Source organism: Salmo trutta, chromosome 14 (assembly GCF_901001165.1).
Source record: "Salmo trutta chromosome 14, fSalTru1.1, whole genome shotgun sequence".
Classification (NCBI taxonomy): Eukaryota; Metazoa; Chordata; class Actinopteri; order Salmoniformes; family Salmonidae; genus Salmo; species Salmo trutta.
The window spans coordinates 49,178,283-49,201,932 of record NC_042970.1 but is presented as its reverse complement, the minus strand read 5'-3'; the positions used below and the strand labels follow the sequence as shown (position 1 = coordinate 49,201,932).

General features: G+C 41.9%; 1 protein-coding gene across 3 annotated transcripts in view; it reads right to left on the bottom strand.

Moving 5' to 3' along the window:
- Positions 1-336: 336 nt before the first annotated feature.
- The window catches only part of LOC115208311 (eukaryotic translation initiation factor 4B), a 61,806-nt gene continuing 38,492 nt past the window's right edge, over positions 337-23,650 (bottom strand). For 2 of the 3 annotated variants that reach the window (XM_029776249.1, XM_029776250.1), the window contains exons 10-13: positions 15,247-15,338; positions 10,706-10,958; positions 10,475-10,509; positions 3,775-4,013 (exon numbers count right to left, since the gene is read on the bottom strand). In XM_029776249.1, coding sequence (XP_029632109.1) covers positions 3,859-4,013; positions 10,475-10,509; positions 10,706-10,958; positions 15,247-15,338 — 535 coding nt within the window. In that variant the 3' untranslated portion in view covers positions 3,775-3,858. Of the gene's footprint in view, positions 709-3,774; positions 4,014-10,474; positions 10,510-10,705; positions 10,959-15,246; positions 15,339-23,650 lie in introns of those variants that run through there. The other variant, XM_029776251.1, reaches the window with a different exon arrangement.

The window sequence follows — 23,650 nt, the reverse complement described above, 5'->3', positions numbered from 1 at the left end:
AATAAGGTATGGTCTTTATTTTTAATAAATACAAATACGCAAAGATTTCTAAAAACCTGTTTTTGAATTGTCATTATGGCTAGTGTGTAGATAGCTGAGGATTTTTTATTTTAGAATAAGCCTGCAACGTAACAAAATGTGGAAAAAGTGAAAGGGTCTGAATACTTTCTGAAGGCACTGTACCTTTATCCTATTCTGTCAGTTAAATAAACACTAGCTTTTTTACTGCACATAAGGTCAAGTAGGTCAGCCTGGCAAGTCAGCATCCAGTAACAAACGTCTTCCTTTTCCGCTGGGAGAGGGATGGAACCCAACGCATACCATAAACATAAGCAATCATTTTTACACCACTTTATTTATTTATTACAATTAATTAAATTCTCTTTTCTTGAGTGTCGACTACTCCTTACCTTTTCCATTTAAAACAAGTCCAGTATGTGACTACTCTTTTTAGAAACTGAAAAGTCCTGAAGAGAGGGGGTAGGGAAGGGGTCTGGGATGGGTTTGAGTAAAGAAGGAAGGAGTGATGACTTTTCCAGGTGGCTCTACTCCAGGTGAGGAGATTTTCATATTTAATGTGATATTCTTTCATTCGCTGGATTTCCTCTTCTTTCTCCCCTTCTCGTTTTATTCCACACCATTCTCTGCATCATCTCCTTGCTCTCTGTCCATTAGCAGAGCAGCGTATTTACTGGCTGAGCTGAATTTCTGAAACAAAAAACAAAATAGAGCAGGAGAGATCCTAACATTGCTCACTTGGGTCCCACTTTACAATAAAAGTTCTAAATACTTATGTATGTACATGGTACAGTGCAACTACAGGTAACGGATATAACAGTTGTCGTAACATGCTGACCACACCGCTCGCGTCGCAAAATAAATTTAAACATACATGCTATTCAATTATTGCACCCACACTGCTCGCACGCGCCAACAAGTGTCTGTGTTGCCAAGCGCTAAAATAGAAGTCAGTTCTATTTGTGATGCTGAACGCAGTGCAAGTCCTGCCTCTCCCATCTCCTCATTGGTTTATAGAAGCAGATACCCACATGCCATCTCCTCATTGGTTATACCCACATGGGTGATTAAAAGATGAACTGAGTTCAGTCAGTTGTCATGGTAACTATGAAAGTTAGATGTCAATCGCCATATAAAGTACAAAGAAGAAAAAGCGTGGGAGGAGAGATGACTAGAAACTATTCTGTTGACCGTTTTGTGTGTGGATTAATTGTCGGAGTAGAGGACCTTGTGCATTTCAGGTAAAATAACAACTCAACGTTTATATCCCAGGACAAATTAGCTAGAAACAGTAAGCTAGCTAAATAGGACAAATTAACTGCAAGCTAGCTAGCTAAATTGCCATAAATGTTTAATGCTTTTCGACCTGTCCCCAAATTGATGTAATTGGTTCAGTTTGTTTTGATATTTCAACCTACGCATCGTGATTGCATTTGGTGTGGGGGGACAAAATCAATTTGCACACAATGGGACGCGTGGCCGGTTTGGGTACAGTGTTAGAACTATATCACACTGTGCACCTAAACTGTAATTACACTGTACCTGCCTATACATTATATGTATGCATAACTATTTTGTGTATAGATATTAGAAAACTTGTCAAAATGTGTTATATATGACTTCGCAATAAAAGCCAAAAAGACAGAAGAACAAAAAAGGAAACATTGAGGAAAAAGGCTGGCGATGATGAGGGATACTGAAAGGGCGGTTTCACGGACTGAAGCCAATGTGAAGGGAGAATGGGGTAAAGGACTGAAGACTTTCAGTGGAAGACTGATGATACAGGGGTAGTTTCAGTTTCTGAATAATCAAAACTTTACATGGGAGGTGGGAATCGTGTGTGGGCGTTTGGGGAAAACACACTATGGGGTGTGTCAAGACCACTTGATGTGGCAACAGGACTCACGAGGGTGGGGGACTCTTCGTATTTCTTTGGCTCTGGTGCAGGTCTTGAGTCTCGGCCTCTTTTCGCCTTTCTACAAACAGAATAAAGACTACGTTAAACTTCACTGTCCAGCTAAGTCTTGCGGGTCAGAACCTGTGAGTGCACAAACTGGCACTAGCACACTGCTCAACAGTAGGACACCAAATAATTCCAATTGATCCAATAGAATCCACTCATAACTGTATATGCAGGAGAAGACTAATAGTATTCACCTTGAATAACCTCTAAAGGCTGGTTAACAGTTAACAATCCTGTTGGTGACTTTGACTCAGGTCCTCAACATGACATTTCTGTTTAAGCCCAAAACAAGCATTCCTGATTTAACTACTCAACTAATAGTCAAGCTCAGGTGTGCTTGTGCAGGGATAGAACACAAATGTTATAAGTTGGGGATACTGACCAACATCTGTGTGAAAACACCATGGGAACGTATGCAATCTTAACCAGTTCCATCCAGTTTAAAGAACTGTGACAAAAAAAAAAAAAAAGTTTCCACTTTTGACGACACTTGCAAGAAAACACCCACATGAACACACGCCTCCAAGACACAAACCTCTATTTCAGTGGGATTTTTTTTTCATGAAGAAAACCAAGGTGAAATCAGCCAGTACTATTACCAAAGATATTTTGGTTCGCCAAGTTACGCTACTTGCAAGCAAATACTAGAATACTAGTGAAATATTTCTAATATTTATTCTTTGCATGGCTAGCCAACAAGCTAGGAAGAATGTTGAGTGTTGCTGGCAAGGTAACAAGTCAGCTAGCTGCTGCTGCCTCCCGAATGGCGCAATGGTCTAAGCTACTGCATTGCAGTGCAAGCTGTGCCAGCCACTAGAGATTCTGGGTTCGAGTCCAGGCTCTGTCGCAGCCGGCCGCGACCGGGAGACCCATGGGGCGGCGCACAATAGGCCCAGCGTCGTCCGGGTTAGGCCGGCAGGAATGTCCTTGTCCCATCACGCACTAGTGACTCCTGTGGTGGCCCGGGCGCAGTGCACGCTGACACGGGCGCCAGGTGTACGGTGTTTCCTCCGACACATCGGTGCGGCTGGTTTCCAGGTTAAGTGGGCATTGTGTCAAGAAGCAGTGCGGCTTGGTTGGGTTCTGTTTCGGAGGATGCACGGCTCTCCACCTTCGCCTCTCCCGAGTCCCTATGGGAGTTGCAGCGATGAGACAAGAATGTAACTACCAATTGGATACCACAAAATTGGGGAGAGAGAAGGGGTAAAAAAAAAAAGAAATTCTGGCTAATTAGTCAAACCCACACAAGGTCCTGAACAAAACTAATTTGCTAGCTTGCTATCCTCACGGTCAGCATTTCTACGTTTTCTTACATTTACACTGACAACTGGTATATACACTGCTAACTACTGTTCTGGAGTGTAAGATGTATACAGTGCATAAAATGCGCTCGCAGTTCGTGGAGTCCCACACTGGAATTAGCTAGCTAAACAAAGTCTAAAAGTGTGATTTTTACTCCCCACAACCATTCAGCTCAGGTATTACTGAGCTGAATTTGGAAGCGGTTGTTATTTTATCATTAATATTTACAAAATACAGTCATGATAATTTGGAAGTTTTGAACATGAAGTTATCATGCTTTTTTTGTAGTGAAGGCAAGCTAGCCCTTGCTTCTTGTCTCATGCTGTGCAGTAACCTTTGGGGAAGCCATGAGTCGAGGAATTGGCGGTTACATCCACAATCTCCTCACTGAGGACAGTATTGGGCCCTAGTGAAGGCGCTTCCCCTTAGCTAGCAAGCATTTGAGGACCTTTGTTTTGACGGAAAAGGGTAGCAATTGCATTTCTTTTAACTTTCTTCTTTCCCAACAGCAGTTGACGCACCAACCATAAACCAACCTTTAGAGGTGCCCTGACTGCAATACACTGCCTATTCCACTAATGCCACTCGTTTTGGGCTGACCTGTCTTCCTCCCTTCGTCGGTCTCCATTGGCCCCCTCTCCTCGGCCCCGCCCTGCTCCAGGCACTGCGGCCCCCCCTCTCCCCCGTGGGGGGCCCCGGTCCAGACGCACACCGTCCACTTTATTCTCGTCTGGAAGGGAGAGCCCAAACAGTGAGGATTGAGGGGTTAGGGAGACGGGAACTCCACTAAAGGCTACAACAGAATTCCACACAGCCTACGGCCCAGGTTGCGTACAGCAGCATTCCACACAGCCTACAGCCCAGGTTACATTCAAGATCATTACATTTGCGCAGTTATGCAAAACAGTGTCGAATGGGAGGTTCACACTTCAAACTTTTGTAATCTTGAATACAACCTGGGCCTGGGGAACCCATTTTCCTTAATAGCCGCAGGGTCTGCTGTTTTTGCTGTGTGACAACCTTCACCTGATTAAGAAACCAAAGCCATTAAATATTTACTACTCTTACTTCATTTCCCATGAGTTACTGTCATATTCATGGCAAAATCTGTCAACAGCTTGATAACACCAGGGGTGTGTTCACAAGGAACAAACAAGAGAAAATAAGTTTTATGGAAAGGAGTGTTATTACTACTGGATTCATGTTGTTTGGTGCCTTTTAAATACTACCCTGGGAAAGTAGCAGACACTGCACCCCTACAGGACCAAGCGTTCCCCACTTTGCTTTACACCAGGGCTGCCCAGTTTTGTTCCTGCCATCTTCTTTCCTGGGTATTGTTTCAACTGACAATTCAGTAAATTAGAGTGATTCCAATTATTCAAAGTTACTTCCGTTGTCCTATCTCATCCACATTAATTAGAAATTATTGTGTGTGAGTGAAGTACTGGTGGGCGAGCTTCCACATTGCTTTTTGTCAAACCTCCAGACCAGCTAGCCAATGAAACAAGACAAGAGAACCAACAGGAGAGATTATCCAGGACCAGAATTGGGCAGTGCTACTCTTCAATCCATTTAAGTCAAGACGTGGCCTCCTGGTCCCAATCCACCCAATCACCCCCATATCCTCTGCTTTAGCTAATCACCAAACGCTAGAAGGGCAGAAGAGCTAGAAGGGGAAACAATCACCAATTTATACTGAAAATATAAAAACGCAACATGTAAAGTGTTTCATGAGCTGAAATAAGATCCCAGAAATGCGCTCAAATTTTGTGAACACATTTACTTACATCCCTGTTAGTGAGCATTTCTCTATTGCCAAGATAATCCATCCACCTGACCAATGTGGCATATCAAGAAACTGATTAAACCGCATGGTCATTACACACGTGCACCTTTTGTTGGGGACAATAAAAGGCCACTCTAAAAATGTACCGTTTTGTCACACAACAGAATGCCATAGATGTTAAGTTGAGGGAGAGTGCAATTATCATGCTGACTGCAAGACTGTCCACCAGAGCTGTTACCAGAGAATTGAATGTTAATTTCTCTACCATAAGCCTCTTCCATTTTTGAGAATTTGTCAGTACGTCCAACCGACCTCAACCACGCCAGCCCAAGACTTCCACAAATGGCTTCTTCACCTGAGGGATCGTCTGAGGGGAGGGATTTTAAATATTAGGTTACCCATTAGCCGACGCCAATGGTCACAGCTAGTCTTACTGGGGTCTGAAGGGAACGTTGCTGAGGAGTATTGCTGTCTGTAATAAAGCCCTTTTGTGGCTAGGGCTGGCTCCCTAGTAGGTGACTTAAGTGGGTGGGCCTCTGCCACCTACCCAGTCATATGTTCCTTAAATGAACTGTAACTCGGTGCAATTGTTGCATGGTGCGTTTATATTTTTTATTCAATATATTTTATAATTGGAACGTGATCAAGGCTCGACATTAACGCTTGTCCCGGACAAGCGTTAAAAAAAATTATTGCTTGACAAGAAGAATATAGATTTAAGTTGTCCAAATGGACAAGTAAAGAAAATCAAAATCAAACAATTACTCAGATCAGAAATGGATCATCAGAGGCCAACATTGGAATAATACTCAAATCTATTGTTCATGTATATAAATAAAAAAAGCCTACACGTCAGAGTGTAGGTGATATGCATATTGGCTACTTTAATGATACTTAACATAACTATAGGCATGTTTGACAAATATAAAATAGGATAATTAACATTAACGTCTAAAGGCTTGATTCTGTCAACATAGCCATTTCCGCACATAATCTAGTACTTCATAAAATTGCTGTCAATGAGAATGACATTCTCATTGATGCATTCGGAAAGTATTCAGACCCCTTCACTTATTCCACATTTTGTTACGTTGCAGCCTTATTCTAAAATGGATAAAAGTTTTTTTCCCCCTCATCACTCTACACACAATAACCCATAATGACAAAGCATAAACAGGTTTTTAGAAATATTTGCAAATGTATTATCTTTTCTTTGGCAGCAATTAAAGCCTTGAGTCTTCTTGGGTATGATGCTACAAGCTTGGCACAACTGTATTTGGGGAGTTACTCCCATTCTCCTCTGCAGATCCTCTCAAGCGCTGTTAGGTTAGATGGGGAGCATTGCTGCACAGCTATTTTCAGGTCTCTCCAGAGATGTTCGATCGGTCTTCAAGTCCGGGCTCTGCCAGGGGCCACTCAAGGACATTCAGAGACTTGTCCCCAAGCCACTCCTGCGTTGTCTTGGCTGTGTGCTTAGGATGGTTGTCCTGTTGGAAGGTGAACATTTGCCCCAGTCTGAGGTCCTGGAGTAGGTTTTCGTCAAGGACCTCTGTACTTTGCTCAGTTCATCTTTCCCTCAATCCCGACTAGTCTCCCAGTCCCTGCCATTGAAAAACATCCCCACAGCATGATGCTGCCACCATTATGCTTCACCGTAGGGATGGTGCCAGGTTTCCAGACCAGAGAATCTTGTTTCTCATAGTCTGAGATTCCTTCAGAAAAACTCTAAGCGGGCTGTCATGTGCCTTTTACTGAGGAGTGGCTTCCGTCTGGCCACTCTACCATAAAGGCCTGATTGGTGGAGTGCTGCAGAGATGGTTGTCCTTCTGGAAGGTTCTCCCGTCTCCACAGAGGAACTCTGGAGCTTGCCCCGATTGCGAAGTTTGGCCAGGCGGCCAGCTCTAGGAAGTCTTGATGGTTCCAAACTTCTTTGGAAGTTTGTCTGAGCTCTACAGACAATTCCCTTGACCTTATAGCTTGGTTTTTGCTCTGACAGGCAATGTCAAATGTGGGACCTTATATAGACAGGTGTGTGCCTTTCCAAATCATGTCCAATCAATTGAAATGACCACAGGTGGACTCCCATCAAGTTGTAGAAAAATCTCAAGGATGATCAATGGAAACAGGATGCATCTGAGCTCAATTTGGAGCCTCAAAGCAAAGGTTCGGAATAGTTATGTAAATAAGGTGTTCTGTTTTTAATACAGTTGCAAAAATGTTTACACCTGTTTTCGCTTCATCATTATTAGATGATGTGTAGATGGAGGAAAAACATTTGTTCAATCCATTTTAGAATAAGTGATGTAACAAAATGTGGAAAAAGTGAAGGGGTCTGAACACTTTCCGAATTAACTGTATAACGCACATTTCTATGAGAATTTTGTTGGATCACCCAAAAAGTTACATATTCCAGCTTTAATTGTTTAAAACCTGGAGGTTCATGTAATTTTTATGAAGCATGTCTTAGCTTGGTTCAATCAAAGTAGCCTAGCCTAAGCAAAATACAACCATAGAGAGGGAATTATTTTATTAGCACTTAATATGGCATTGAAACCAGCATTTCTCTCAGTTTTTAAAAATCAACGTTTGTTATTTGTCCAGCAGCCAAAGGCATAATCTTAAACTGTGTTCGAATACTTATACTAACCACGCTAACCGTACTATTTGTGACGTGAATTGAGTATATAGCATGCTTATTGGTCAGAGTGTGGATATAGTATGCCATAAGTTCCCGGATGTCGTACAAAATTCCCCAAAATACGAAGTATACATGCAGTGGACACCATTTTTGTGCTTTTAGGGTCCATAATGCAATTCTTCAGAAAATGGGCATGGCTTCAAAACGTTTCCAGATTTGAAGAAAATGGCGGAAAATATGCAGCTGAAGTCTGACGAGATCGAATACAAATTCATTGCTTTAACTAATTATGACAAATGTTAAGGAAATGTTGAGCAATGTAATAAAGTAATGACTTTTCAAATAAGTTACATGTTATGTTGACTGACAATTTGTTCGCTGCGCTATCCTTACAAACCGCATAGAATTACAGCAGTATGTACCGGTATGTTAGCTAGTTACCTAACGTTAGTTGGCTACTAATACATCGAACTTGCTAGGCAGTATATTAACTAACCCAACATTTATTGACTTGATTATTCACTGCTAAGTGGTATAGTCGTTCTGCGTTTCAGTGGATATTGTTAATTTTGGCTATCTACTCCGATTTCAGAGCACTCTCTCGCAGAATAACTGATGAATTTACCAACGCTTAACACCCATTGAATACGGTCGGTGTCAGTAAAAGTTGGCAAATGTTTTTTTTTAATTAAATTGTTGCAAGCAGCACAGTTAGTCACCAACAATCTGTATAACATGAACACAGCCTAATCAGCTCTGCTAGGGCGAGTAAAACTGTCAGAGTGAGGTGTTCTCTCATTTGTGTCTGGAAGTAACTGTTTGAATGTTAAATGACGAGACAGAGGCATTGATGCGAGTAACCAGTCTTGTTCAGTAAATTGCCATACATCCGGGTATTTCAAGCACACCGGTAAAAACACTGGAGTTGCAGTAATTAACATTTACCAACAGATGTCATCACTGTCCCATCTTACACCCATAACAGTAACTAGCCAACATTAGACAGTTAGCTTGGGTGCTTTACTGTCGTTGAATGCTCGGATCAACCCTACTCCTCCGCCAAAGTGTCCAGTGTGAACACCCCGAGAGCGAATCACTTGAATTTACGTACGGACAATCTGACAACGCTCTGGATTTACGAACGCCCAGAGCTCACTCTGGCACTACAGATTGAATTTACAAACACACCCAAAATCGTAAAATTTGTATCTAGTCATTTGTTATGCTAACAAGCTAGCAAGAGCTTGCATAGCAACAGCATCAATTTCCAGTAGACAGACGAAGCACTAGTACACTCAACTGAAATGATACTGTTCGTTTACAGTACACTAAAATGAACTAATAGCATATAGTATGTTAGTATGGGTATTCGAACACAGCTCGTCATAGTCGCAATGCATGCTAGTTGATGCATCTTTAGATCTCCCTTCTAATTTCTAACGGATATTTTCATCTGTCACATGAAACCGCTAGGGCATGCAGTGTGCTTTTGAGAAGTGTTTTCCCGCTATTTGCATTTTGGAACATTCGTGCATAGCCTAAAGCAATGTGTGTATTGTTGACCTTATAATATGAAGAAATAAAACTAACATTTTAAGATAAGTCATCTGTTACATCAGCCTCATTGCTTTTTAAATGTTTTAATATGCTCCCAGAACTGTCCCAGAGAGTTATGAACCGTAGACATATTTATAGAGACGCCCTTAATTACGAGCCGTGGAGGGAATTATTTTAAAAAGACAAAAACGATTTGGTTGTACTTATGTTACAATATTTTATAGGCCACCAAGCCTACGTTTTACTTAGGTAGGCCAATTCTGATAATTTTTCCACCAATTGGTCTTTGACCAATCAGATCAGCTCTGAAAAACATCTGATGTTAAAAGATCTGATGTGAATGGTCAAAAGATCAATTGGTGGTAAAAATATCAGAATTGGGCTGCCTGTGTAAATGCAACCCATGAGTGGCGAAGCATTGCCTGGCTAACCAGACGCTTTGCTCTGGCCAAACGCTACACCCATGGACGTTTGTTTCTTCTCCTCAATGAGTCTAGATCTGAGAACATCCACGACCCGTCACCGAATGCGAACACATTCGTGGCCGTCTGATTGATCCAGTAACCAATGGGTTGGGCCAGAGCCAGAACACACGTGGGCAAAGCAGCGGTTTGAAAATTTGGCTTTGATACTCTGATTGGTTAGAGCAGATCCAATAGCTGACGCCCCAAACAGCTTCAATGATGGCAGTCTCAGACCAAAGTATGTAGTGAACGACAGAGCAGCAGAATAACTGAATGTACGTTGTCAGACTATGCCAACCATTCTCCAGGAGAGCCTTAGAGGAAGTGTTGTATTTTGAGACAGGCTTGAATATGCAAAGAAGCCAATAGGTAGAGTGTAGCCTACATTTTTGTCTGATTCTGTGTTCAATATTTTTGTTGTTGAAACAAGTGACTAGGGCTTTTGGACAAGAAAAAAATAATTATGTATAAGAATTCCTATTTGTCCAAAAGACAAGTGCATATAAAAGTTAATGTCAAGTCCTGGTGATGTTGTAAAATATAATTATCCAGCAGTGATTGAACGGTGAGGGGGTGAATAGAACCCAAAAGTGTCTATCACGCTCAGAATCTCTTATAGTAGGACCGAAAGGCCTAGTCGGTCCACTCTGGGATTAGATTAGGACAAAGTCTCCATTACTCCTTCTTTGGAAGGAACTACTAACATAACAGAAAAGCACAAGGTCTTTGTGGTCTCAGAGTCTTACCCTTACTAGATCCTCTTTCATTTGCAGAACTCGAGCTGAAAAGAGAGATGGGACATTCAGACGTTTAACTAACTAGCTTGCAACAAAACAATTCTAAACTATTCTTAGCCACAGTCACTAAAATAGACAGGCTTTTGGGAATGGATGTGACATCAATACAAGACATAATTGGCCACTTCATTATCCAGAGATGCTATAAAATATAGAAGACGTATAAGAACATGTTCTGACCTCAGTTTGGGAGGTGCCGTGTCACTGGTGGAGATAGGGGCGCATCCCTCGCTGGACCCGGTACTCAACGCAGGCCGCTTGACCCAGGCATTCTCCTTAGGTGGCGGTGCAGGCATCACCTTAAGGGGCTCCTTGGAGGAGAAGGTGGAAGAGTTGGCGGAAGAGGGGCGAGACCCGGGAGAGGGAGGGTCATCCTCCTTACCACTGAATACCTCGTTCTCCACTGAGCGCTCGCTCTCTCTGCGCCGTGAGGCTGTGGTGAAGATGGGATGCTGTCTTTTTAGTTTGGTGAAGAGACATGCAAAGCAAGACCATACACAGTATGCATATACAGTTGAAGTCGAAGTTTACATACACTTAGGTTGGAGTCATTAAAACTCGTTTTTCGACTTCTCCACAAATTGTGTTAAACAATAGTTTTGGCAAGTCGGTTAGGACATCTACTTTGTGCATGACAAGTGTTTTTTTCCAACAATTGTTAAGAGATTATTTCACTTATAATTCACTGTATGACAATTCCAGTGGGTCAGAAGTTTACATAGACACAGTCAACTTAGTGTATAAACAGCTTGGAAAATTCCAGAAAATTATGTCATGGCTTTAGAAGCTTCTGATAGGCTAATTGACATCCTTTGAGTCAATTGGAGGTGTACCAGTGGATGTATTTCAAGGCCTACCTTCAAACTCAGTGCCTCGTTGCTTGACATCATGGGAAAATCTGAAGAAATCAGCCAAGACCAAGAATTCTAGACCTCCACAAGTCTGGTTCATCCTTGGGAGCAATTTCCAAACACCTGAAGGTACCACGTTCATCTGTACAAACAATAGTACGCAAGTATAAACACCATGGGACCACACAGCCGTCATACCGCTCAGGAAGGAGACGCGTTCTGTTTCCTAGAGATGAACATACTTTGGTGCGAAAAGTGCAAATCAATCCCAGAACAGCAGCAAAGACCCTTGTGAAGATGCTGGAGGAATCAGATACAAAAGTATCTATATCCACAGTAAAACGAGTCCTATACCGACATAACCTGAAAGGCCGCTCAGCAAGGAAGAAGACACTGCTCCAAAACCGCCATAAAAAAGCTAGACTACGGTTTGCAACTGCACATGGGGACAAAGATCGTACATTTTGGAGAAATGTCCTCTGGTCTGATGAAACAAAAATAGAACTGTTTGGCCATAATGACCATCGTTATGTTTGGAGGAAAAGGGGGGAGGCGTGCAAGCCTAAGAACACCATTCCAACCGTGGAGCACGGGGTTGGCAGCATCATGTTGTGGGGGTGCTTTGCTGCAGGATGGACTGGTGCACTTCAAAATAGATGGCATCATGAGGAAAATTGTGGATATATTGAAGCAACATCTCAAGACATCAGTCAGGAAGTTAAAGCTTGGTCGCAAATGGGTCTTCCAAATGGACAATGACCCCAAGCATACTTCCAAAGTTGTGGCAAAATGGCTTAAGGACAACAAAGTCAAGGTATTGGAGTGGCCATCACAAAACCCTGACCTCAATCCCACAGAAAATTTGTGAGCAGAACTGAAAAGGTGTGTGTGAGCAAGGAGGCCTACAAACCTGACTCAGGTACACCAGCTCTGTCTGGAGGGATGGGCCAAAATTCACCCAACTTATTGTGGGAAGCTTGTGGAAGGCTACGAGACATTTGACCCAAGTTAAACAATTTAAAGGCAATGCTACCAAATACTAATTGAGTGCATGTAAACTTCTGACCCACTGGGAATATGATGAAAAAAATGAAAGCTGAAATAAATCATTTTCTCTACAATTATTCTGACATTACACATTCTTAAAATAAAAGTGGTGATCCTAACTGACCTAAGACAAGGAATTTTTACTAGGATTAAATGTCAGGAATTGTGAAAAACTGAGTTTAAATGTATTTGGCTAAGGTGTATGAAAACTTCCAACTTCAACTGTATGCATATATATGCGTATACACAGCACACACACACACACACACACACACACACACACACACACACACACACACACTCAAAAGTTTGGGTTCACTTAGAAATGTCCTTGTTTTTGAAAGGAAAGCACATTTTTTTGTCCATTAAAATAACATCAAATTGATCAGAAATACAGTGTAGACATTGTTATTGTACGGTTTAGTGTGTACCTTTAAATGACCAGAAGGGCCCGTACAGATCCGAACGAGACAACGGCAGTCGAGAGAGCCATTTGATCATTTATGCTGCTGCGCTTGCTTTTCACCAGAGTTGAGCGTGGCGTGTAGCTTGGTGTTTGCCAATCATAAGTCATCAAAGCGGCAAATAGGTTTGTTATGGAATTAAAATGACGCAAATAAAAATGTGTGAAGGATAGGCTACAACAAACAAGAGCCAACAGGTAGGCTGCTAATTACAGTGGATTCACAAAGTACTCACACCTTGACTTTTTGCACATTTTGTTGTGTTAAAGCATGAATTTCAAATGGATAAAATTTTGATTTTTGGTCACTGACCTACACACAATACCCCATATTGTCAAAGTGGAATTCATTAAAAACGAAAAGCTGAAATGTCTTGAGTCAATTAGTATTCAACTCCTTTGTTATGACAAGCCTAAATAAGTTCAGGAGTAAAAATGTGCTTAACAAATCAAATACTCTGTGCAATAATAGTATTTAACATGATTTTTGAATGACTACCTCATCTCTGTACCCAACACATACAGATAATTCTAAGGTACCTCAGCCGAGCAGTGAATTTCAAACCCATATTCAACCAAAGACCAGTGAGGTTTTCCAATGCCTCGCAAAGGGCACCTATTGGAAAAGAAAAAAGCAGACATTGAAAAATAGATATAATACCTTTTGAATTTAAGCTGTAACAACAAAATGTGGAATAAGTGAAGATGTATGAATACTTTCTGAAGGCACTAATATTCTGAATAGAGTTATTTGTAACTGTAGGATGAGAAAGCACATGTACTGCAGTCTCAATTAGCCTAGCTAGCTAACTAATATTAGCTAGTTTAACTAGCATGTCACGGTTTGAAGCAGTTAAGACAAGTACTACGTAAATGTAATCATATTTAATGATAAATAACCTAGCTATTGCAGCTATTAGTCTTCTAAAGTGCAAGTCTGCTTGGCTGGTTGCCGTTTTTCTTCTCTCCCTCCCCGTGTCACTCGCTCACAGTATGTCCCCTCCCCCTCCTGCTAGAGGCTCATCTCCTGTTGCGCTTTATCAGCTCCGGTTAATAAAGTAGCTTAAAAATTACTTTAGGGTTCTGGATCCAACCAGGTCTATACGGGTTTAGTTCTTCTCTGGTCCAATCGGAACAGGTTTCTATATTTAAATGATCAATTATGCATATCAGGTCCGGGTGGGAAAGCCCCAGGTTCATTTCGGAATGGGTCCAACTTTTTGGACCAATGTAGACCTCTATTACCAGTATCGCAATATTTTTTCCATGGCAAAAATGACAACACAAAGCAGACCAAACTCCCAAACTGCTTTATGTAATATATTGTGTGTTATTGCTTGGAAAATAAATATGACAATTGTTTGTTTCCAACATTATGGCTGTTTTCCTAAATAAGTTAAATCCGCTTCATGTTTTGTTACCTTGCCACAAGGGTTGGGCAAAATTTGTGGAGACCTCTTCTACGATATACTACTCCAAATACGGCGATATCCGATAATCATTTTGTGCCGTTAACGACAAAATTATTTGAGACTGGCATTTTTGTGCTTATTTATTTAACTAAGCAAGTCAGTTAAGAACAAATTCTTATTTACATTGACTGCATACCAAAAGGCCTCCTGCGAGGACTAAAAATTGGGATTAAAAATAAAAAAAATATAGGACAAAGAAAATATTAACAATATTATAGTCACATTCTCATTAAATCATTGGAGGCAAAAAATAAAAAGGCTTAGTTAATTCATTTAGACTTAATTTTCAACATATTGATGATACAGCCGAACTGATAAAACTTCAGTTTTGATTTGTAAAATTCAAATAGAGTAATCTTGCATGTCACAATATATCGTCTTGCATTTTGATTTAGTCACATCAGCCCAAACCTACTTGCCACGATACTAATGAGCACTGCGATACTATAGCTCAGTATTTGAATTATTCAAGGCTATCAATCATTTCATACCCTAATGTATCACAGGAAGCTGGTGGCACCTTAGTTGGGGAGGACAGGCTCGTGGTAATGGCTGGAGCGGAATAAGACTAATGGTATTAAATACATGGTTTCCATGTGTTTGGTGCCATTCCATTTGCGCCGTTCTAGCCATTATTATGAGCCGTCCACCCCTCAGCAACCTCCACTGGACTGTATATACTATAGATATACATTTCCTGAAATACTGCTGAAAAAGAGTGGCTGTTGTAAGGGACCACTAGTCTGAAAACAAATATATACAGTGACAATACATTGAATATTGTGGTTTAAACTTAAACCTGATCATGTAAGAGTCCTTACACCACAAGCGAAGAGACTACAAAGAGAACCGGATTGAACTCAGAAGCAAAATAAGGTTGACCCTCACCTCTCCCTCCAGAGGTACTTCCTGGATGTGATGACTCACTTCCTGTGCGGGACCGCTCAGAAGGTGGCTCCTCATTCCTCCAGCTTGGGTCCCTGAGGACAGAAGAGAAAGGTTTTGAGTAAATACTTTAAGACGATATGAATAATATCAATTACATGCTGACTAGACCAGGCACGTCCGTGTGAGCATGTTGATTTTGTCGATCCACACCAGACGTGATCTGGACACGCAAGTTGAAATATCAAAACAAACTCTAAACCAACTATATTAATTTGGCAACAGGTCTAAAACACATGAAACATTCATGGATATTTAACTAGCTAGCTTGCTGTTGCTAGCTAATTTGTCCTGGGATATAAACATTGGGTTGTTATTTTACCTGAAATGGACAAGGTCCTTTTTTTCTGGATCTTTGCAAAATTTTAACCCATTTTGAGTCAAACAAAATCATGTGATCTCTATTCCAAAAGGGGAAACCTAGTTTGTTTCTAGTAATCTCTCCTACAGTTTAGTTGTCTGACTTTATATGGCATTTGACAACCAACTTTAAGGTGCATTACTGGCACCAACTGGACTATAATCTTTCAAATCACCCAAGTGGGTATATGCTCCTAAAAACCAATGAGATGGGACTTGCATCACATCAAGCATCAAAAATAGAACCAAGTTCTATTTTAGTGCCAGGCTACGCAGACAGTTGTTGATGTGCACAAGAAGTTTGGATGAAATGATTGACATAATAATGTATGTGTCAATTTATTTTGCAATGCTCACGCAACGCGGCTGGTGTGGTCAGCATGTAGGTTCTAGGAATGACCCACACAAACATGCATATACACAGTACCAGTCAAAGGTTGACACCAACTCATTCCAGGGTTCTCTTCATTTTTAAAACTTTCTACATTGTAGAATAATAGTGAAGACATCAAAACTATGAAATACCACATACGGAATCATGTAGTAACCAAAAATGTGTTAAACAAATACTAATATTTTATATTAGATTCTTCAAAGTAGCCACCCTTTGCCTTGATGACAGCTATGCACAATCTAGGTAGCCACCTGGAATGCATTTCAATTAACAAGTGTGCCTTGCTAAAAGTTAATTTGTGGAATTTCTTTCCTTCTTAACTTCTTGGGGCTATGTGGGACGTTAGCGTGCCACCCGTGGCGCACCCTATCAACAGCAGGTGCATTTCAAGAGCGGCAAATTTGAAACCAAATAAATGTCAAAATTCAAAATTCAAAACTAACTTACACCCTTTGAAAGATAAACATCTCCTTAATCTAACCACGTCGTCCGATTTCAAAAAGGTTTTACGGGGAAAGCATAAAGTTAGGTTATGTTAGGAGAGTACATTGACAATAGCTGTGTGTAATGCATTGTCGATTCAAAGACAGGCATCACCAAAACCATAAAATCAGCTAAAATTATGCACTAACCTTTTACAATCTCCATCAGATGACACTCCTAGGACATTATGTTAGACAATGCATGCATTTTTAGTTCTATCAAGTTCATATTTATATCTAAAAACAGCGTTTTACTATGGCGTTGATGTTCAGGAAATCGTTTCCCTCCAATACCGGCAGTCAAGTCATGACAACAAAATAATTAATTAATATTAGAAAACATTGGTAAAATATTATATTGTCATTCAAAGAATTATAGATTTACATCTCTTGAACGCAATGGACTTGCCAGATTTAAAATTAACCTTACTGGGAAATCACACTTTGCAATAATCTGAGCACTGCGCCAGAAAAATACGCATTGCGATACAGACTAACCGCCATGTTGGAGAGATCTAAAATCGAAAATACTATGTAAATAATCCATTACCTTTGATTCTCTTCATCAGATGTCACTTCCAAAGAATCCCAGGTCCATAACGAATGTAGTTTTGTTCAAAAAAGCTCATCATTTATGTCCAAAAACCTCCGTGTTGTTAGCACATGATCTAAGCCAGCCGGACTTCACTTCACTTCCCGAACGGAAAAAATATATTTACGTTCGTTCAAACATGTCAAACGTTGTATCGCATAAATCATTAGGGCCTTTTTTAACCTGTTAGGGTATAGGGGGCAGTATTGAGACTTTTTTGAAAAAAGATGTGCCCATTTTTAAATGCCTCCTACACCTACCCAGTAACTACAATATGCATATACTTATTATATATGGATAGAAAACACCCTAAAGTTTCAAAAACTGTTTGAATGGTGTCTGTGAGTATAACAGAACTCATTTGGCAGGCAAAACCCTGAGACAGATTCTGACAGGAAGTGGATACCTGATGTGTTGAATTGACTTTGAGCCTATGCCATTGAAAAACAAAGGGGGTGAAGTATATTCTGGCACTTCCTATTGCTTCCACAAGATGTCCCCAGCCTTTACAAAGTGTTTTGAGTGTTCTACAGTGAGATCTGACCGAATAAGAGCCATGGAACGTGATGGTCCATCATTCACCCTGGCGCGCGATTTGATGGTGGGTACTCTCATTCCGAAACGTTTTAAAAGAAAACCCAATGGTCCGCCTTGAATTTTATTCATGTTCTGGTTAAAAAAGGCCCTAATGATTTATGCGATACAACGTTTGACATGTTTGAACGAACGGAAATATATTTTTTCCGTTCTTGAAGTGAAGTGAAGTCCGGCTGGCTTAGATCATGCGCTACAACACGGAGGTTTTTCGACATAAATGATGAGCTTTTTTGAACAAAACTACATTCGTTATGGACCTGGGACTCTTTGGAAGTGACATCTGATGAAGAGAATCAAAGGTAATGGATTATTTATATAGTATTTTCGATTTTAGATTCCTCCAACATGGCGGTTAGTCTGTATCGCGATGCGTATTTTTCTGGCGCAGTGCTCAGATTATTGCAAAGTGTGATTTCCCAGTAAGGTTAATTTAAAATCTGACAAGTCCATTGCGTTCAAGAGATGTAAATCTATAATTCTTTGAATGACAATATAATATTTTAGCAATGTTTTCTAATATTAATTAATTATTTTGTCGTCATGACTTGACTGCCGGTATTGGAGGGAAACGATTTCCTGAACATCAACGCCATAGTAAAACACTGTTTTTAGATATAAATATGAACTTGATAGAACTAAAAATGCATGCATTGTCTAACAAAATGTCCTAGGAGTGTCATCTGATGGAGATTGTAAAAGGTTAGTGCATAATTTTAGCTGATTGTATGGTTTTGGTGACGCATGTCTTTGAATCGACAATGCATTGCACACAGCTATTGTCAATGTACTCTCCTAACATAACCTAACTTTATGCTTTCCCCGTAAAACCTTTTTGAAATCGGTAAACGTGGTTAGATTAAGAATATGTTTATCTTTCAAAGGCTGTAAGTTAGTTGTATGTTTGAGAAATTTGAATTTGTACATTTATTTGGTTTCAAATTTGCCGCTCTTGAAATGCACCTGCTGTTGATAGGGTGCGCCACAGGTGGCACGCTAACGTCCCAGGTAGCCTCAAGAAGTTTTTTAACCAGAACATGAATAAAATTCAAGGCGGACCATTGGGTTCTCTTTTAAAACGTTTCGGAATGAGAGTACCCACCATCAACTCGCGCGCAAGGTGTCTAATGGGCCATCACCGTTCCAAGGCTCTTCTTCAGTCAGATCTCAGAGTAGAAGACTCAAAACACTTTGTAAAGGCTGGGGACATCTTGTGGAAGCAATAGGAAGTGCCAAAACATTCCTCAGCCCCTTTGTTTTTCAATGGTATAGGCTTAAAGTCAATTCAACACATCAGGTATCCACTTCCTGTCAGAATCTGTCTCAGGGTTTTGCCTGCCAAATGAGTTCTGTTATACTCACAGACACCATTCAAACAGTTTTAGAAACTTTAGGGTGTTTTCTATCCATATATAATAAGTATATGCATATTGTAGTTACTGGGTAGGATTAGTAACCAGATTAAATCGGGTACATTTTTTTATCCAGCCGTGAAAATACTGCCCCCTATACCCTAACAGGTTAATGCGTTTGAGCCAATCAGTTGTGTTGTGACAAGGTAGGGGTGGTATACAGAAGATAGCCCTATTTGGTAAAAGACCAAGTCCATTTTATGGCAAGAACAGCTCAAATAAGCAAAGAGAAATGACAGTCCATCATTACTTTAAGACATGAAGGTCAGTCAATGCGAAACATTTCAATTACTTTGAAAGTTTCTTCAAGTGCAGTCGCAAAAACCATCAAGCAAGCGCTATGGATGAAACTGGCTCTCATGAGGACCGCCACAGAAAAGGAAGACCCAGAGTTACCACTGCTGCAGAGGATAAGTTCATTAGAGTTAACTGCAGATTGCAGCCCAAATAAATGCTTCACAGAGTTCAAGTAACAGACATCAACATAAACTGTTCAGAGGAGACTGCAGCAATTCGACCATGAAGGCTTGATTCATGCAAAGAAACCACTACTGAAGGACACCAATAAGAAGACACTTGCTTGGGCCAAGAAACATGAGCAATGGACATTAGACCGACGTAAATTTGTCATTTGGTCTGAGTAGGTAAACGGATGATCTCTGCATGTGTGGTTCCCACCGTGAAGCATGACGGTGCTTTGCTGGTGACACTGTCAGTGATTTATTTCGAATTCAAGGCACACTTAACCAGCACAACTACCACAGCAGTCTGCAGCAATATGCCATCCCATCTGGTTTGCTCTTACATAAATATATTTTGATTTGTTTAACACTTTTTGGGTTACTACATGATTCCATGTGTTATTTCATAGTGTTGATGTCTTCACTATTATTCTACAATGTAGAACCCTTGAATAAGTAGGTGCCCAAACTTGAGATGTAATGAGATAGATAGATCTCAAACTCAGCTAAATAAATTACGTCCCTTTTTCAGGACCCTTTCTTTCAAAGATTATTCGTAAAAATCCAAATAACTTCACAGATCTTCATTGTAAAGGGTTTTAACACTGTTTCCAATGCTTGTTCAATCAACCATAAACAATTAATGAACATGCACCTGTGGAACGGTCGTTAAGACACTAACAGCTTACAGATGGTAGGCAATTAAAGTCACAGTTATGAAAACTTAGGACACTAAAGAGGCCTTTCTACTGACTCTGAAAAACACCAAAAGACGCCCAGGGTCCCTGCTCATCTGCGTGAACGTGCCTTAGGCATGCTGCAAGGAGGCATGAGTACTGCATGTGTGGCCAGGGCAATAAATTGCAATGTCGTACTGTGAGACGCCTAAGACGGCGCTACAGGGAGACAGGATGGACAGCTGATCGTCCTCGCAGTGGCAGACCACGTGTAACACCACCTACACAGGATCGGTACATCCGAACATCACTCCTGCGGGACAGGTACAGGATGGCAACAACTGCCCGAGTTACACCAGGAACGCACAATCCCTCCATGAGTGCTCAGACTGTCCGCAATAGGCTGAGAGAGGCTGGACTGAGGGCTTGTAGGCCTGTTGTAAGGCAGGTCCTCACCAAACATCACCGGCAACAACTTTGCCTACAGGCACAAACCCACCGTCGCTGGACCAGACAGGACTGGCAAAAAAGTGCTCTTCAATGACGAGTCGCGGTTTCGTCTCACCAGGGGTGATGGTCGGATTCGCGGTTATCGTCAAAGGAATGAGCGTTACACAGAAGCCAGTACACTGGAGTGGGATCGATTTGGAGGTGGAGGGTCCGTCATGGTCTGGGGCGTGTGTCAGCATCATCGGACTGAGCTTGTTGTCATTGCAGGCAATCCCAACGCTGTGTGTTACAGGGAAGACATCCTCCTCCCTCATGTGGTACCCTTCCTGCAGGCTCATCCTGACATGACCCTCCAGCATGACAATGCCACCAGCCATACTGCTTGTTCTGTGCGTGATTTCCTGCAAGACAGGAATGTCAGTGTTCTGCTATGGCCAGCGAAGAGCCCGGATCTCAATCCCATTGAGCACGTCTGGGACCTGTTGGATCGGAGGGTGAGAGCTAGGGCCTTTCCCTCCAGAAATGTCTGGGAACTTGCAGGTGCCTTGGTGGAAGAGTGGGGTGGCATGTCACAGCAAGAACTGGCAAATCTGGTGCAGTCCATGAGGAGATGCACTGCAGTACTTAATGCAGCTGGTGGCCACACCAGATACTAGTTCCGTCAGCCGCTCGTGGGCTATTCCTGAGCTAGCCAGCTGAAGTGTCTCCTGGGCTACAACTCACCTATCCTGACCCGTTTTACTGCCGATGCGGAGCCCCATCGGGTCTTCACGACTGGACCACCGACGTTATCTGCCCGAGGGAGTTGTCCAACTGGCCCCTCCGTCGCGACGTAACCTGATCGCCCATCTGCGGCCGGCTAATCGTTAGCTGTCTTTTCGGCTGCGATCTGAATAGGTCTATCGGACACTTTTCTTGGGCCACTATAACTAACTATTTTGCCAACTTGGACAGGTCCCCCCTTCCACACGGAACCCCACTAACCCACAGACGGAAACGCACGAGGTGGCTAAAAACAGACCTCCCTCCCATCTTCCACCAGCTTGCTACCTATGGCCCGGCTAGCTGTCTGAATCTCACTGGACCCTCTGATCACTCGGCTAAGCATGCCTCTCCTTAATGTCAATATGCCTTGTCCATTGCTGTTCTGGTTAGTGTTTATTGGCTTATTTCACTGTAGAGCCTCTAGCCCTGCTCATTATACCTTATCCAACCTCTCAGTTCCTCCACCCACACATGCTATGACATCTTCTGGTTTCAATGATGTTTCTAGAGACAATATCTCTCTCATAATCACTAAATGCCTAGGTTTACCTCCTCTGTACTCACATCCCACCATACCTTTGTCTGTACATTATACCTTGAAGCTATTTTATCGCCCCCAGAAACCTGCTCCTTTTTCTCTCTATTCTGGACGTCACAGACGACCAATTCTTATAGCTTTTAGCCGTACCCTCATACTTATTCTTCTCTGCTCCTCTGGGGATGTAGAGGTGAATCCAGGCCCTGCAGTGCCTGGCTCCACTCCTACTCCCCAGGCGCTCTCTTTTGATGACTTCTGTAACCGTAATAGCCTTGGTTTCATGCATGTTAACATTAGAAGCCTCCTCCCTAAGTTTGTTTTATTCACTGCTTTAGCACACTCTGCCAACCCGGATGTCCTAGCTGTGTCTGAATCTTGGCTTAGGAAGTCCACCAAAAACTGTGAAATCTTCATCCCTAACTACAACGTTTTCAGACAAGATAGAACGACCAAAGGGGGCGGTGTTGCAATCTACTGCAGAGATAGCCTGCAGTGTTCTGTCCTGCTATCCAGGTCTGTACCCAAACAATTTGAACCGTTGCCGCCTGCTATAGACCCCCCTCGGCCCCTAGCTGTGCTCTGGACACCATATGTGAACTGATTGCCCCCCATCTATCTTCAGAGCTCGTGCTACTAGGCGACCTAAACTGGGACATGCTTAACACCCCAGCCATTCTACAATCCAAGCTTGATGCCCTCAATCTCACACAAATTATTAATGAACCCACCAGGTACAACCCCAAAGCCGCAAACACTGGCACCCTCATAGATATCATCCTAACCAATGTGCCCTCTAATTACACCTCTGCTGTTTTCAACCAAGATCTCAGCGATCACTGCCTCATTGCCTGCACCCGTAATGGGTCAGCGGTCAAACGACCTCCACTCATCACTGTCAAACGCTCCCTGAAACATTTCAACGAGCAAGCCTTTCTAATCGACCTGGCCCTGGTATCCTGGAAGGATATTGACCTCATCCCGTCAGTAGAGGATGCCTGGTTATTTTTTAAAAATGCCTTCCTCTCCATCTTAAATAAGCATGCCCCTTTCAAGAAATTTAGAACCAGGAACAGATATAGCCCTTGGTTCTCCCCAGACCTGACTGCCCTTAACCAACACAAAAATATCCTGTGGCGTTCTGCATTAGCATCGAACTGCCCCCGCGATATGCAACTTTTTAGGGAAGTTAGAAACCAATACACACAGGCAGTTAGAAATGCCAAGGCTAGCTTTTTCAAACAGAAATTTGCTTCGTGCAACTCCAACTCTAAAAAGTTCTGGGACATTGTAAAGTCCATGGAGAATAAGAACACCTCCTCCCAACTGCCCACTGCACTGAGGATAGGAAACTCTGTCACCACCGATAAGCCCACTATAATTGAGAATTTCAATAAGCATTTTTCTACGGATGGCCATGCTTTCCACCTAACTACCCCTACTGCATTCAACAGCACTGCACCCCCCACAGCTACTCGCCCAAGCCTCCCCCATTTCTCCTTCTCCCAAATCCATTCAGCTGATGTTCTGAAAGAGCTGCAAAATCTGGACCCCTACAAATCAGCTGGGCTTGACAATCTGGACCCTTTCTTTCTAAAATTATCTGCCGAAATTATTGCAACCCC